The following is a 15,482-nucleotide window of genomic DNA, read 5'->3' on the forward strand; positions in this document are numbered from 1 at the left end:
ACATCAGTACTGCCTGCTCAAATGCCCCTCTGGAAGGGATAGACGTTCTTGATGTGCAACCAGATTCCCTTGCGTTGGGACATCTTGGGCCCTCCGAGGGCAAACCTGTGGTGTGTTGTCAAGTTCTAAAGTTCAGCGAGGGCCTGGGTCTTTCAGTTTCTCCCCATCCCTCTCTATATTCATTTCCCAGGGCAGTGGTAACAAAGCACCATGAATTGGATGTCTTGGAACAACAGAAATCTATGTTCTCACAGTTCTAGAGGCCAGAAGTCTGAAATCAAGGTGTTGGTGGGACCATGCTTGCTCTTGAAGGCCCTAGGGGAGGATCCGGCCTTGCCTCCTCCAGCCTCCAGGGTGTTCCTTGGCGTTCCTTGGCTTAAAGCTGTTTCCCTCCAGTCTCACTCAGCCTCCTGTGCCTTAATCTTGTCAGGTAGCCTCCTTCCACGTGTGTCCCTGTGTTTCTCTCATGGCCTTCTTAGGAGGACACGAGTCTTTGGATTCAGGGCCCACCCTAACCTGGTATGACCTTATCTTAACTAATTAAATTTGCAAAGACCCTATTTTCAAATAAGGTCATATTCTGAGGTCCCAGGTGGACATGAATTTTGAGGGAACTCTAGTATACCTTCTGTGGGTTAAAAATAGGACAGGGAAAGGGGGCTGGACGGGCAGCTCATCTCTGTTCTGCCTTCAGGGAAGTTTGCCCTGCTGTTTGACCTTGGGCAAATGATCTAACCTCTCCCCACCTGGGTTTCTTCACACACAAAACGAGGATAACGAGAGCTACTTGGTAGGATGGCTCCCCTACTTGGTAGGGGAATGGGAAGTGAGACAGGAGGGGCTCCCCTGTACGTATCCAGAGAACTGGGAGACAGCATGGAACATGCCTCAGTTACCCACTAGAGGGGCGAGGGAGCAAGGGTATTTATCTTCCAACTGCTGTTGGTCAGGGGAGCTGAGGACTGCTTCCAGAGGGCATAAATTCCCCTCCATGCTGACCTGCCTTTCGCACCAGCAGAATGAGCTCTGGAGGCCTGAGAACTCCAGGCATGCCAGGAATGGCAGGGTCTGGCTGTCAGGAGTTATTCAGATGGGCACAGATGTGGAAAGTGCACCTGCCACAGGAAGCAATCCTGTAGGGTTGTTCCGAGGACTCAGAGAGATCGTCCACGTAAAATGCCTGCAGCATTGCAAGTTCCCAGTAATTAGAGCTGGCCTGGCATGGTCTGAGTCACGGTCCCTGAAGAGGTTCATACTCTAATCCCCAGAACCTGCGAATGTGTGGCCTTCTTTGGCAAAACGCCTCTGCAGATAGGTTAAGTGAAGGAACTTGAGAAGAGATTATCCTGGAGTTGGGAGGGTCAGAGTCAGAGAAGGAAATGTGATGCCACGAAACGAGGAATGCAGGCACCTCTAGAAGCTGGAGCAGGTCAGCAAGTGATTTCTCCCCGAGAGCCTCTAGAAGGAACCCAGTCCTGCCGACCCATTTCAGACTTCGAGCTCCAGAACTGTAAAGAGAATAAATGTGTGTTGCTTTCAGCCACTAAGTTTGTGGTCTGTTGTTACAGCAGCAACAGGGAGCTCATACACCCTGGCAGAGAAGGCTGAGGGCAGCACCTCAAGCATGTCCCTAAAGTGCTGGGGCCATAAAACTTTCTTTTTATTCCCCTCTTTACGGATAAGATGTAGGAAAGGACCAATGAAAAACATCCTGGTCACCATGACTCGCGACTGGGCCTGCCTCCTATCTGGAGGTGAGCTCAGAAGTCGATGTCTGAGTGACCCTCTGCCCTGGGGAGGCCGTCCCCACCCCAACACCCCATTCAAGTCAAGTAGGCCTTTGATTTCCTCAGAACTAAGCGTCTGAGACTCCTATCTCAGGCTTTGGATACTCTGTGATACTTCCCAAAATTACAACAGGGAATGCAGGTAGCCCTTCCTATGCCCCAGATGCCTCCTGTGTTAAACTCAGCAGATGCTCACAGCAGCCTACACAGGAGCTGTGCTCACTCGTCACTCTCCCCACTTCAGTGCAGGAGGTGATCACGTGGGAGAATCACTGACTTCCCCTGGTCGCGCAGCTGGGAAGAGTCAGAGCTGGGATTTGAACTCAGGCCCTGTGCTTCCAGTCTGTTCCTGGCCCTCCCAGGGTGATGGTTCGAGAGGGCTTGGGGTTGAAAGTCTGTCATCTGTGACCACAAAACAGGGTCACATAGCTTAAAAGACAACCTTCTAACTTTGGCTCTTACTGTTTGAGTCGCACCCTTACATTTCCCTCCCAGGGTTACCATAGTTGTCCCAGTTCAGAGATGGAGACGGAGGAGATGGGGTGTTCTCCCTCCCCGGTGCAGACGGATAGCGCCCCGCACAGTGCCGAATGCATCTGTATGGCGCTGGGAAGTACAGAGGCGCTTCCCTTTGTGGGGGAAGCTAGAGCCTCCGTTAGAGTCAGTGGCAGGAGAGGCTTCCGAGCGGCTGTCTGTCGTAGGCCTTGTCCCGGAATCCTTCACCCAGCCATATTCAGGTAGGGGGTCAGCCTTCGAATCTCAGAGACAGCAAAGTGGAGGCCAGGGAGGTCTCTGACGAGGTCACACCCCGCCAGCTTTCCGCTCTGACCAGGGTACAGCAACAGCTCCAGCCCCTCTGTCCTGTCTTAAGGCCTCTGTGCCGGGCTCTGGGCCGCGGCGACCGTAGAGGAGGCCGGGAGCTCTTTATTCAGCTTACAGACAATTTGGGCCATAAGAATTTTTTTGTAAGTGCAACAAAGTTTATAGATCTTTTAAGGGGACAGAGGGAATTTGCACTTTGACACCGTGGACAGTTTAAAATACTCAGTTTTCTGCTTCAGGTCCTCCTGTTGCCCTTCCACCAAAAATGTTACATCAGACAAGAATTTAGAAGGGAGAGAGGGTGTCTTAGGCCGAGTGCTCAGGGAAGGGGGCGAAACCTCGGCTAGAGCCCTTAAAGGCAAGCAGGATTCTGGTAGAAAGGTGAGGAGGGGACGGGGCAGGCTAGTGGCGGCCATGCTTCCTCTGTCTTCCCAGGGATCAGCGGTGTTCCCAGAGGCAGCCTGCGGGGGGCGGCCCTCATCCATGTTTGCTCTTTTATTGCCCTGTGGGTGGGAGCGCCGTCCCTGGTTCTCATGCGTGCGCTCCTCCCCGGGGCTGTTTCTTTCCACCAGGGTGACGGACGAAGTTTTTAACTTCCTGCTAGTGTGGTATTACTGCACCCTGACAATTCGGGAGAGTATTCTCATCAGCAATGGCTCAAGGTAATTGGGGGCCCAGCTTTGTGCGGGGGCGTTGGGGGAGCCAAAGGGAGATCTGTCATGGAAGGGGATGCAGATGAGGGCTGCAGTCACCCTCAGCCTGTATTCCCTTCCTCCGTGGAGGGGGAGGGGTATCCCTGACTGTTCAGAGCCAGGGAGGAGGAAAACTGGGTCTCCTGCTGCGGTGTCACCTCCTGTGGTCAGTCTCCTGCTTACCAAAAAGTCTAACTCAAATAGGTTTAACACAACAGGAAATTTGTTTTCTCCTATCAAGGAACAGGTCCGTTGGGGCTGACTTCAGGTCAAGCTTAATCCAGGTGCTTAGACAATGGCACCAGGACCCACTTTCTCTCCACCCCTCACCTCTGCCTTCTACTGTGCTGTCTTCATTCTCAGGCTCCATGCAGAGGCACCCGGGAGCGCCTGACTTTATTTCTAGCATTCCCAGCAAAATATGGCACCTTGCTGTTCTCCAAGAGTCTTACCAGGTTGCATTGGTACTTGCTGAATCATGTGCCTGCCTCTGAACCAATCACTGGCCAGAGAATGCACGGCTGTGATTGGTCGGGCTTGAGCCTCATGCCCGCCCTTACAGGCTGTCATTAGAAGCCTAGGGGCGGAGTGTCAGGAGGGCAGTGGGTGGGTCCCCCAGAGGAAAATTGGGGTACTGTCATCAGAGGGATGAATGGATTCTGGTGACAAGAGAGGATGGTGGGGAGGACGGTGGGGAGGACGGTGGACATATGGTGAGGGTCTTGGTTCAAACCTGCCTTGTTACTCCCGCAGTGCTGAGGAGGAAGACAGCCAGGCTGGGAGTGAGGGTTCCGGAGTTCTGGTCCCACTACTGTTCCTGCGCGGCTCTGGGGCCCTGGGCAACTGAAGTCCCCTCTCTGGGCTATTTCACAGTCCCTTGGGGGCGTGTGCCTCCGCGTTCCTGAGTGAATGGAGACACAATTGGGGGTCCCCACCTCTGAGGGCCTGCAAATACGAGGAGCCCCGCTATTTTGTCATTCTTCCCACGCCACCTGTCTCTGAGCTGAGAGTCTTGGGGCCCAGTTAAGACCACGATTTGCCACCTGCGGGACCCATTTTCCGTAGGTCTGACTTCCTTTTTGGGGTAGCTGTTTCATCTCTGTGTACCATGCTTGTCCCTATTTTTCCCTGAAACGAAAGGTAACAACCTCCCAGCCCCTCCCTGCTTCCTCCTTCCTGGACGCTAGTAAGGAACTGTCATGAACTGTGTATTTAAGATTGGGGGCATCTGCAAACCCCTAAATAATTTGCCACCTTTTCACTTTTCTGCCCAGTGGTCTCTTATGGCAGATCCCTGCCCTGCCGGGCCTTAACCTGAAGGTAGAGCCCAGAGGTAAGGACCAGGGGCCCAGCGATTTTTAGGTATGCAGCCCCGTAGCATGTAGCCCGTTAGAAAAGATCAGTGTTTCTCAAACGGCGCTCATTCTTGACGCAGCCTCGCCATTTTTGCCTTTTCCATGTATCATCTGGATGATAATTTTCACATTTTAAATCAACCTCTCCTTTTTTTTTTAACTTAAATAAATACTAGTGTATTGTAAAAGGAAATTTTATTTCATCACCATACATGGAAAACCAGCATCAGTTGCAGGAAAGAGGAAGTAGTATAAAAATATCCTTTTGTTTTCCTTGTATAAGTATTGAAGTCAATTATTCTTGCTTCCGGGAGGCTCTGAGCCTGAGGCCTGCTATCTCTGTGTGTTACGTGTATGTAAAAAGGGAGATTAGCGGACCTTGAGAGGCATTAAAGAGACTCTTTCCTGGACTTAATCGGGAGAATAAAGAACTGAACCAATGACCTCTCGCCACGTGGTTCAGTATCATCTAGTGTTACACTCAAGTGTCATCTAAAATTTGGTGGAATGCACCCCATGCTTTGGGAAACACTGAAGTAGAAAATCTTACCAAATAAATAACATTCATAGTCTTTCTTAATTTTAGTGAATAGTATCTTTCTGCTTTTGGGTGTCGTTGGAGGGGAGCCAGGGTGGTAGGTAGTAGGGAAACAGGGCCAGGGTAAGTGGCAAGGCCTCCTTGTTATGAACTCTCTTCTGTTCCCATGGGCTTGTTGTCAGCCTTACAGTTTCATCCTTCTGATGGACTCATTTTAAGAGTCTTCAGAGGCATGCTACATCTCTAACAGTCACTAACACTTGAAGAGTTACTCTGGTCAGCTCTTTATCTAGTGTGACAAGCTGTGGATGGGGGGGTGGTGGTGGTGGGTTACCAGAGGGAAGGGAACAGGACTGAGTGGAGGTCCCTGCAAGTGTGGGGCATACCAGGAAAGTGGGAAGGGGGCACAAGGGGGTAGAAGTGGGGTTCCAAAGCCAGGCCTCATTTGCCTAACACTTCAACTGGTATCTCAAGTTGAAATGGCACTGTTCCCCTGCGCCTATCTCCCTGCTCTGGCCTGGGGCAGGGGTTTGGATGTGGTGGGGGCTGGGGTCTGGAATGGGTGGGGTAGGCTTGGTGCTTTATCTTCTGGAATGAGTGGGAGCTATAGCGTATTAGCTAAGTGCAATAAGCAAATCAAGTTCCCTTGCAAATCCTGCAAATGAGGGAAACTACCTGATAGGAGTAAACATGAAGGGGGAACAAGGCATACCTTGTCTAACTGCACTACGTAGATAGTGTTTTTGTTTTGTTTTGTTTTGTTTTTTTACAAATTGAAGGTCTCTGACGACCGTTATCGAGCAGGTCTATTGGCGCCATTTTCCCAACAGCATGTGCTCATTCTGTGTCTCTGTCACATTTTGGTAATTCTTACAGTATTTCAAACTTCTTCATTATTATATTTGTTATGGTGGTCTATGATCAGTGATTACAGTTTGCTGAAAGCTCAGATGATGGTTAGCATTTTTTAGCACTATATATATGTATTTTTAAAGATTTTATTTATTTAACAGAAACATAGCGAGCGAGGGAACACAAGCAGGGGGAGTGGGAGAGGGAGAAGCAGGCTTAACGACGGAGCCACCCAGGCGCCCCTTTTAGCAATGTATTTTTAAATTAAGGTGTGTACATTGTTTTTCTAGAATTGCTATCTCATACTTACTAGACTACAGTAGAGTGTAAACGTAACTTTAGCAGCACTGGAAAACCAAAAACTTCATTCGACTTGCTTTATTGCGACATTCGCTGTATTGCAGTGCCCTGAAAGTGAACCCACAATATCTCTGAAGTATGCCTGTATATCAATGATGGTTCAAGGAGGTGAAAAGGGCTCACACAGGGGCACCTGGGTGGCTCAGGTGTGGGGCATCTGCCTTCGGCTCAGGTCATGGTCCCAGGGTCCTGGGATCGAGCCCCGCTGTCGGGCTGCCTGCTCCGCGGGAAGCCTGCTTCTCCCTCTCCCACTCCCCCTGCTTGTGTTCCCTCTCTCGCTGTGTCTCTCTGTCAAATAAATAAAATCTTTAAAAAGGGGGGGGGCTCACACAATGCCAACAGCCCTCCTCCCTGATCTTTTACCCCCTGGAAGCACTGGCTTCCAGCTGCTTAGACTACGATCTGGCCAGATTGACAGTCTCACAGGAAAGAGCGCTTGCCTTCGCAGATCCAGGTTTTCTAATTTTGAGACAGATTTCTGATTGGCTTGGCTGAGGTCACATGCTCATCCCTGAGCCAGTCAGTGTGGCTGGGGGATGCAGAGCCCTGATAGGCTGGCTCCGAGTCACGTGCCCAGTTATATCACTCCGCTTCCCCCTAGCCACTCAGACCGAGTGTGGGGATGATGAGGTGGTTCACCCAAAGAAGGGCCTGGCGTGCAACCAGAATGTGGGGGGTGGAGCGGGGGTGGGGTGATTGACAGAGAGGCAAAACAGCAGATGTCCTCTACAGTTAGTTCTGGGCCAGAATAAATAATGAATCAGGGATCGAGTTAGCTTTTCTGGCCAGCCAGCCCATGGGTGCCTGCTTCCAACTGGCTGTTATAGGAGCCTTTGCTCGGATAAAGCCGTGTAGGGCTGTCCAGGAGGGAGGGAGCCTCAGTGTGGAAGCCATTCCCCCACCTGCCCACGTGACCCGGAGCTCAAAGCCGGAGACAGCCTGTGGTTGCTGGTGCCTGTGAGTGGTGCCCACATGCAAACGTGGCCGAGGTGTCCTGAAAGAAGGGCCGTGGTATCCTCGGCACGATTCCCAGATACCAGGCCACGCTACACTGGCTGTGTGTGCACCACTCTTCATTGCGTTTCTCCTGCCTGCTCATTAAAATGCCCATAGGCCCTGCAAGCTTTATTTCCGTGGCAAAAGAGGCCCAAAGAGTGACCACTAATGGGTCTGAGTTTCTTTTGGGGTGATAAAAAATGTCCTAAAACTGATAGTGGTCATGGTTGTACAACTCTGCAAATATACTAAAAGCCGCTGGTGTGTATACTTCAAATGGGGGAATTGTATGATACTTGAATTAAGTTACAGTAAAACGATTGCATAAACACATGTGCGCAAAACCAGCCCAGCACCCTGCAGGGTGCAGATGGATGAGGGGGCTCAAGAACGCCATGCCAGGGAAGAACCAATTTCTAGCCTTTCCTAGTGCCACTGAGCTGTGCTTATTGGGGGCATCTGTCAGAGCTGGGCCCTGGGCCCTATGAGCTGTGAAGTGAAAAGCAGCTGCTCAGCCAGGCTTGCTGCACAGGTCCTGCGACTGGCTCTGGCCTCCCATGTGGGGAGGGGGCATTTCTCAGGGGGGCTTTGGCCGAACCCCCAAGGCTTGTGTGTGGCTCTGCGGAGAACTCGGGGGAGGTGACTGCAGAGAGGTTTCTTGGGTGCTCTTCAAGCTGAAGGTCTGAGGATGGGGCTAACTGCCTCTTCTGTCAGAACATTAGAGCCAGGGGTCCGTGTAAACATTGACAGGCAACCCAGAGACATGGGGAAGGGGAGACTGGGATCAGAGAAGGGGGGGTGGAGGTCTTACCCTGTCCCTCCATGCTGGTGGCATCTAGACCAGCTGCTGCTTCATCAGCCACCCCTCCTGGACATCATTTTAGCATTTATTGAGTGCCTACTGTTTACCAGGTGCTGTTAAGTGCTAGGAATAAAGAGCCACATAAAACCTTGTTCCTCACCATAACCCTTGAGGCAGGCACAGGCCATGCCAGAACCCCTAATTTATGTCCAGATTTATTGTGGGATTGCAAAGAGGAGAGATGAGGAAGATCCAGTCTCTGCTTGTGTGATGTCTGCATTCTAGTTGGAACCCACTTAGGACAATGCAAATTAAAACCTCAACAGCACACCAATTTTCACCTAATAAGACTGGCAGAAATTTTAAAACTTGGAATCCAGCGCTGGTGAGGGTTTGGGGAACCCAGTTTCTACTGCCCAGTCATTGGGAGGAAGGAGTCCCGCTGCTCCCAGGCTGTACTTGGCAAAGCAAATTGCTGCCACATTGTGTTCAGGTAACTGAGCTCCGAGACAGGGGCTGGAGAAGGCCAGCAGAGGCCAGAGACAGACTCAAGGACTTTGAAGGGTAAAGGTTGGAGGGTCCAGCTTTCAGCGGAGGCTGAGACATTGACACTGAGGAGGGGGTGACAACGAGGCTCCCTCCCCTGCAATGGAGTGACAGCCCTCAGTTGGGGGAGTACCGGGTTCTGAACCCAGGGTTCCCACAGCTTCTGGACTGGACACGGGGCAAGGGCCTGCTGTAGATGGAGGAGCAGATGAGCCCGGGGGTGTGGGCTCCCAGGGAGCAAGTGCGTCTGGGATGCTGAGATGCTGTGTGGGCAGTCTGGCATTTCTCTGTGTCTGTGTGGGTTAACGGAGGTAGCTGCAGCTCTGGGTGAGCATGTGAGTGCGTGCTGTGTTTTATTCAACACACTTATTGAGCACCTGCTTTGAGCCAGGTGTCACAGATAACATAGATGAAGAACACAGACAAGATCCCTGCTCTCCTGATGTTTACGTGTGTGCAGGGAAGAGGGTTCAGAGAACAAAGGAAGGGGAAGAAATGAATAATCTGAAATTTCAGATAGTGGTAAGCACCGTGAAGAAAATAAAACAGTAGCGTGACTCAGAGTGGCGCTGCCAGTTTTAGATAAAGTAGCCGGAGAAGGCCTTTTGGAGGAGGTGACAGTTGGTCCAAAACTTGAATTTGGACCACGAACCAGGCAGGCCAAGTTCTTGGAGCAGAGAGAACAGCAAGTCCAAAGGCCCTGCTGGTCTGCGTGGGCTGCCGTGACAAAATACCACAGGCTGGGGGGCTGGAACAATAGAAATCTATTTTCTCACAGTTCTGGAGGCTGGAAGTCCTAAATCAAGGTGCCAGTCCCACTGGTTTCTCCTGAGACCTCTCCTTGGCTTGCAGATGCCACGGTATCTTCATGGGGCCTTTTTTCTTATGACCTCATTTAACCTTACTTATCTCTTTAAAGTTCCTATCTCCAAATACAGTCACATTCTAAGGTACTAGCCCTAAGGGGGTTAGGACTACAGCATAGGAATTTGGAGCGCACACAATTCAGCCCATAACAGGCCCTGAGGTAGCGATGGGCTTGGCAGGTTCAAGGCGAGGACAGGGTGACAGGGCTTCAAGTTGGGGTGCGGTGAGGGATGTGCTTTTAGGGTAGCAGGAAGCCCCTGGAAGCCCGTATGCCTCCTTGGGCCTCATGGCTAATCTGTGGGTGGTTTATGTGTGATTGTGCGTCTCTGGAGGGCAGAGGAAAGGGCGAAATCATGGCTTGGGTCTATGTCATGGCTGTTTTGGGGCCACAGAGTGGCCCGTGCACACTTAGTCTGGGAAGCAAGAACTGCCTGTTTCCCTCCCCACCTGAGCTCCCTTTCCTTCTCTTCTCTTCAAGAATTAAAGGCTGGTGGGTGTCTCACCACTATGTGTCCACGTTCCTCTCTGGAGTGATGCTGACCTGGTGAGTGTCTCATGGGGTCCCGTGAATGGGGAGCTGGCCGTGGGGAGGGCGTGCCCTCGAGGCTCCTGGCCTGGGCTGACTTTTGGGCCAAGAAGAAAAGGGTGAGCTTACAGCCAGGCCGCAGGGATTCCCCCCAAGCCAGCTGGGAGGTTTCTGGGGATGTCCCATTGGTCTACCGGCTGGGACAGAGGTGACAGAGAGCAATGGACAGAAAGAGTACAGGGATGAGGCTCGAAAGGAGACAGATGAAGAGAGTGGGCATCAGCAAGAATTCAGGCTTCAGAATGATGATATAGGCCCCCCTGCTTCTAGAACAGGCTTAAAGAAATGAAAGTAACTGGTCCAGCCCCAGGGGCACTGGTGCTAAAGAAGGGCAGAAATCAGGGACCTCCATTTCATTTTAAAAGCTTTTCTTCTCAGGGTGCCTGGCTGGCAACTTTTGATCTTGGGGTCGTGAGTTTGAGCCCCACTTTGGGTGTAGAGATTACTTAAATAATTTTTTTTTTTTAATTAAAAGCTTTTCTTCTCTCTTGGCAGGAACGGAGAGGGACAGGGATGAATGTTTGATTTCACAGCACATTTCACTTTTACTTTTCCCCACTTCTCTGCAGGCCCAACGGACTAATTTATCAGAAGTTTCGTAATCAGTTTTTAGCATTTTCCATTTTTCAGAGTGAGTGCCTCTTGCCTCGATTCAGGGGAGGGGGTGTGGTTTCCTGGGCTTTCACTGATGGAGGCCCCTGTCATCCCTCCCCCCTGTGAGGGGCGTGTCTAGTGTGGAAGGGAGCTTGGGGCAGGGGAGGGTCCCAGAAATCCAGCAAAGAGCTGTCTGCCCCCAGATCACCGCCCAGTCCTGGGGGAGGGGCGGCCTGATCGCCCCCACTCCCAGGAGCCCCCATCATTGCCTTTTCTTTCCCATGTCACAGCTGGGGACCAGTGGTGACTTTTGGGAACTGAGTAGTGTTGGGGGCACTACCTCAAAATGGAAATAGAGCATATGTTCTTTTTCTCATTTAAGAATAGCTCTGGATTGGGGCTCCTGGCTGGCTTAGTCAGTAGAGCGAGAGACTCTTGATCTTGGGGTTGTAAGTTCAAGCCCCATGTTGGGTGTAGAAGTTGCTTAAAAATAAAATCTTAAAAAAAAAATAATAGCTCTGGATTTATATACAGTGAACTGGCCTTAGGGGTTCCCTCTGAGAAGGGGGAGCTTGGATAGTTGGGGGTAGGGACAGAGAGAGGTGTTTTTTTTTTTTTTTGCCTTCAGGAGCATGTTTATTGTGTTTGAGATGATACATCAGGTGCTCTCTGAGCTACAAAGGGGTAAAAGGAAATCCTCTCATTACAAACTGACAAAGGTAAAAGGTAAAACATTTTTCACAACAGCATGAACCACATACTCAGAAATAGATCTGGGTTTAATACAGATGACATAATTCCTGGTCGTCTACGGCTACTTTTATAACTTCATACAGATAATGAATTAGGCTAAAATGCACTATAAGAATATTTGGTAGACTTCAGGACCAGTATCCTTAGTACATCACAAAATACATTTTGATATCCCAAACAAGCAAGACTTGCAAGTAGGCGTTTTAAACATAACTAATCTACAGATACAAAGTTCTACTCTTGATAGCATTTACCTTTTTGGGGAGTCTCCCAGTCTCCTCCAAAGGATAAAAACAGAGAGTAGAATCAGTATAACATATACACAGAAGTCCGTATTGTAAAGAGAGTTTTGTTTTTTACCAAGTACTTGTTTGTTCCCTTTGAATTTTGTGTGCATAATACTGATTCAAAAAATACAATTTTTAAATAAAACCCTGCCAACAAATAACAAGTCTCTAATGCCAAGAATGAAAATTATATATAATCTCAGCCTTAAGAGTGATCACTTTTAATAGATCTATGTCCTTTCAGTTTGATTCATATATACATATATACTGCATTATGTAGTCTATAAATATGGGATCACTTTGTACAAATAGCTTTGCTTACAATCTGTTTATTTTTCTTTTAACAATAATGATGGGTATTTTTCTGTCGATACACAGAATTCTACCTCCTCATTTTTAGTAACTACTAAGTATCCCATTGTTTGAAAGTGTCTCTTGCTGTCTTGGCATTACACACAGCTCCCGGCATGGTGCCACCATCCCAGCAAGCGTCAGCTCTAGAAGTTTCCAATCTCATTGGTGCTTAGTTGGGTCTTCAGATAACCTACTCTCGTATTCTGGATAAGGGATAAAGTGGGTTCAGGCTGAAGAGTGTGTGCGTGTGTTGGGGTGAGAGAGGGTTGCCCTTTGGCCTGGAAGACCCCTGGGTCTGCGCGGAGGTGGTCCTCCAGGCCCTGAGCTAGGCGCTGTGCTCCCCCTGCAGGCTGTGTCCAGTTCCTGCAATATTATTACCAGAGGGGCTGCCTCTACAGGCTTCGTGCCCTGGGGGAGAGGAATCATCTGGACCTCACCGTGGGTGAGTAACCCAGCCTGGGGAGGGGAGATGGGGTGGGGGACAAGTACCGGCCCCTCCCTGCTCCCCCAGACCTCACTGCTAACTTCCTACACTGGGAGCATGAGCCAGTAAGAACATAACAAGACCTACCACACACAAAGCCAGGGTTTCAGGCTTCTACCTAAGTTGCTTTTCATAATTCATCGTGGATTCTGTTTCCGCCGACAAGTTTGAGGCCAGCTGTGAGCCAGGCCTCGATGCTGGCTTCTGTCTCCTCCTTTTTAAATGTCTATTTTTTTTGGTCTGTGTTTTATAATACACATAATTATATATGAATAAATATATATGCATGTTGTTGTGCATGTATAACTTAATGTGTATAATATGCCTACATATAGGGGCGCTGGGGTGGCTCAATCTGTTAAGCATCTGACTCTTGATCTCAGCTCAGGTCTTGATCTCAGGGTCATGAGTTCAAGCCCCGAGTTGGGCTCTATGCTGGGCGTGGAGTGTACTTAAAAAAAATCTGGCCACGTATAAATATGTATAGACACATACATGTATATACACTGGGAATGTGTGCTTAACTATTTTTAATTTATATATATGTATACATATATATATATTTTTAGAGGGAGAGCAAGGGAATGTGGTGGGGAGGGTCAGAGGGGGAGAGAGAAAATCTTTTTTTTCTTTTTTTTTTTAAGATTTTATTTATTTACTTGACAGAGAGAGACAGAGAGAGGGAACACAAGCAGGGGGGTGGGAGAGGGAGAAGCAGGCTTCCCGCCGAGCAGGGAGCCCGATGCCAGGTTTGATGCGGGGTTGGATCCCAGGACCCTGGGATCATGACCTGAGCCGAAGGCAGACGCTTAATGACTGAGCCACCCAGGTGCCCCGAGGAGAGAGAAAATCTTGAGCAGGCTGCACGCTCAGCTTGGAGCCCGACTTGGGGCTCAATCTCAAGACCCTGAGATCATGACCTGAGCCGAAAAAAGGAGTCGGACACTTAACCAACTAAGCCACCCAAGCACCCCTGTGCTTAACTTTTTTTAACTCATGGGTCAAGTGCCCAGTCAGAAGAGCTTGGAGAGCTCTTGTCTCAACTTTCACAGGAAACTAATAAAATTCTGCCATCTTTTGAGATGGTCATTTCTACTGAATTACTCTGCAAAGTAGGCCCTACTTTGTCAAGACTCAATTGAAGTGACACGTGCAAAAGTCCATTATAAAAAGCAAAATTCCATGCAAATTAAAGACATTATTAAAAACCAGTGCCTGGCATGTCAGCTTTCTCTAAGTGTTGTCAAGACCTGTAAGTCGTGGTGACTTGCGTGAGAGCAGTCAGGGCCCGTGACAGGTGTTGTGCATGCTCTCTGGGTGATCTTCAGAGTTGAGTGCTCACCCACTGATGATAGGTGGGGGCTGTCCCCCCTGCCCCATGTGGCTAATCTCGGGGGACTGGCATGGCCAGGCAGTTGGCGCTTGGTGGGGTGGTGGGGGCACCTGAACCCCCTCCCACCGGCCCTTTGCGACCTCCTTCTCTCCACAGAAGGATTCCAGTCCTGGATGTGGCGGGGCCTCACCTTCCTCCTGCCTTTCCTGTTCTGTGGCCATGTGAGTCCCCTGGAGTTTGTGGGGATCCCCTGTTCTGGGCTGACCCCTGGGAACAAAAAGTCTTCAGGCCTCTCCCTCATTCACCAGCCATCCCTGAGCTGGGCCCCACGGGGTCCTGGGGCAGAGACGGTCCCTGGGCCCTGGACGCCAAAGGCAGAAGCCGGAAGTGGCCCATAGCACCAGCATGCTGAACCCCAGATCTTCAGGCTGCTCTGGCCTAGGGTGCCCCAGTTTCATTTTGGGGGGCTCTCAGTGTCTTAGGACAGTGGATACCAGAAGCTGGGGGCCTGGTCCACTCCCGGGGCTTTCTCACATGGGTCTCCAGGGGAATCAGTTGGGGTGAGTGGTGCCTGCCTCCTCCCCTCTTTCCAGTTCTGGCAGCTCTACAATGCCGTCACGTTGTTTGAGCTCTCCAGCCATGAGGAATGCAGAGAATGGCAGGTATGGTGTGTGTGTGTGTGCACGCAGGCGTGTGCATATGCCGGTGGTGCGGGCGGCGGGGGTGGTGGTCCTGGGGAAAGCTGGGCCAGCTTGGAGAGAATTCTTAGCCACCCCTTTACTCCCCATCATGGGGCCCAGTTGCCCAGAGCTCCCTGCTACTGGGGCCTGGGAGACTGTGGGAGGGAATTTGGGAGGCCAGGGAGCCCCTAAGTGGTCTGAGAACCCTATTGAACGCTATGGGGGTGCCAAAGGAGAAGCAGCCCTCCCGGGCCCTGCATGACCCTGAGGACTCACACCCTTCATGCAATTGGCCCAGACCTCTGCTTTCTGCCGTGGGAACTCTGCAGTTTGCTGGTGGCTTGTGCTAAGGCGCTTGTGAGGTCCCGGGGTGGGGGTCGGGGGTGGGCAGGGGGGCATCTCGGCGGGGAGCTGATCCGAGCTGGCTCAACCTTTCCTTCCTTTCCTCTCCTCCCCCTGCCGCCCCGGCCGGTCCCCTCGCACGCCCCTGCCCAGGTGTTCGTGTTGGCGCTCACGTTCCTTGTCCTCTTCCTGGGCAATTTCCTGACCACACTCAAAGTCGTGCACGCGAAACTTCAGAAGAACAGAAACAAGGGGAAGAAGCTGTGAGCCAAGGGACCCGTGCGTCCCCTCTCCCCCCCCCCCCCCCCCCCCCCCCCCCCCCGGGGTTCAAGACCGGGGGGGGGTTCCAGCTGGCACGATTTCTCCCCACAGTGTCTGTGGCTACTGCCAGCAGCCGGCTCAGGGGCCAGCGCGGGGCTGGGGGAGGGCGGGGAGGGGGCAAGGCCCCGGTC

The 15,482-nt window shown here is 51.0% G+C and overlaps 1 protein-coding gene across 2 annotated transcripts in view; it reads left to right on the forward strand.

Annotated features, from left to right (window-relative positions):
* Window positions 1-15,338, forward strand: part of TMEM120B (transmembrane protein 120B) — a 39,728-nt gene extending 24,390 nt beyond the window's left edge. Inside the window, exons 6-12 of one of the 2 annotated variants that reach the window (XM_025889606.2) lie at window positions 3,182-3,271; window positions 10,096-10,161; window positions 10,773-10,834; window positions 12,541-12,633; window positions 14,165-14,229; window positions 14,602-14,670; window positions 15,184-15,338. In XM_025889606.2, the coding sequence (XP_025745391.1) occupies window positions 3,182-3,271; window positions 10,096-10,161; window positions 10,773-10,834; window positions 12,541-12,633; window positions 14,165-14,229; window positions 14,602-14,670; window positions 15,184-15,297 (559 nt within the window). In that variant the 3' untranslated portion in view covers window positions 15,298-15,338. The remainder of the gene's footprint in view (window positions 1-3,181; window positions 3,272-10,095; window positions 10,162-10,772; window positions 10,835-12,540; window positions 12,634-14,164; window positions 14,230-14,601; window positions 14,671-15,183) is intronic. The other variant, XM_025889607.2, reaches the window with a different exon arrangement.
* Window positions 15,339-15,482: the final 144 nt, after the last annotated feature.

This window comes from Callorhinus ursinus, unplaced genomic scaffold (assembly GCF_003265705.2).
Source record: "Callorhinus ursinus isolate GAN/ISIS: 27379988/994484 unplaced genomic scaffold, GSC_fseal_2.0 scaffold41, whole genome shotgun sequence".
NCBI classification, from domain to species: Eukaryota; Metazoa; Chordata; class Mammalia; order Carnivora; family Otariidae; genus Callorhinus; species Callorhinus ursinus.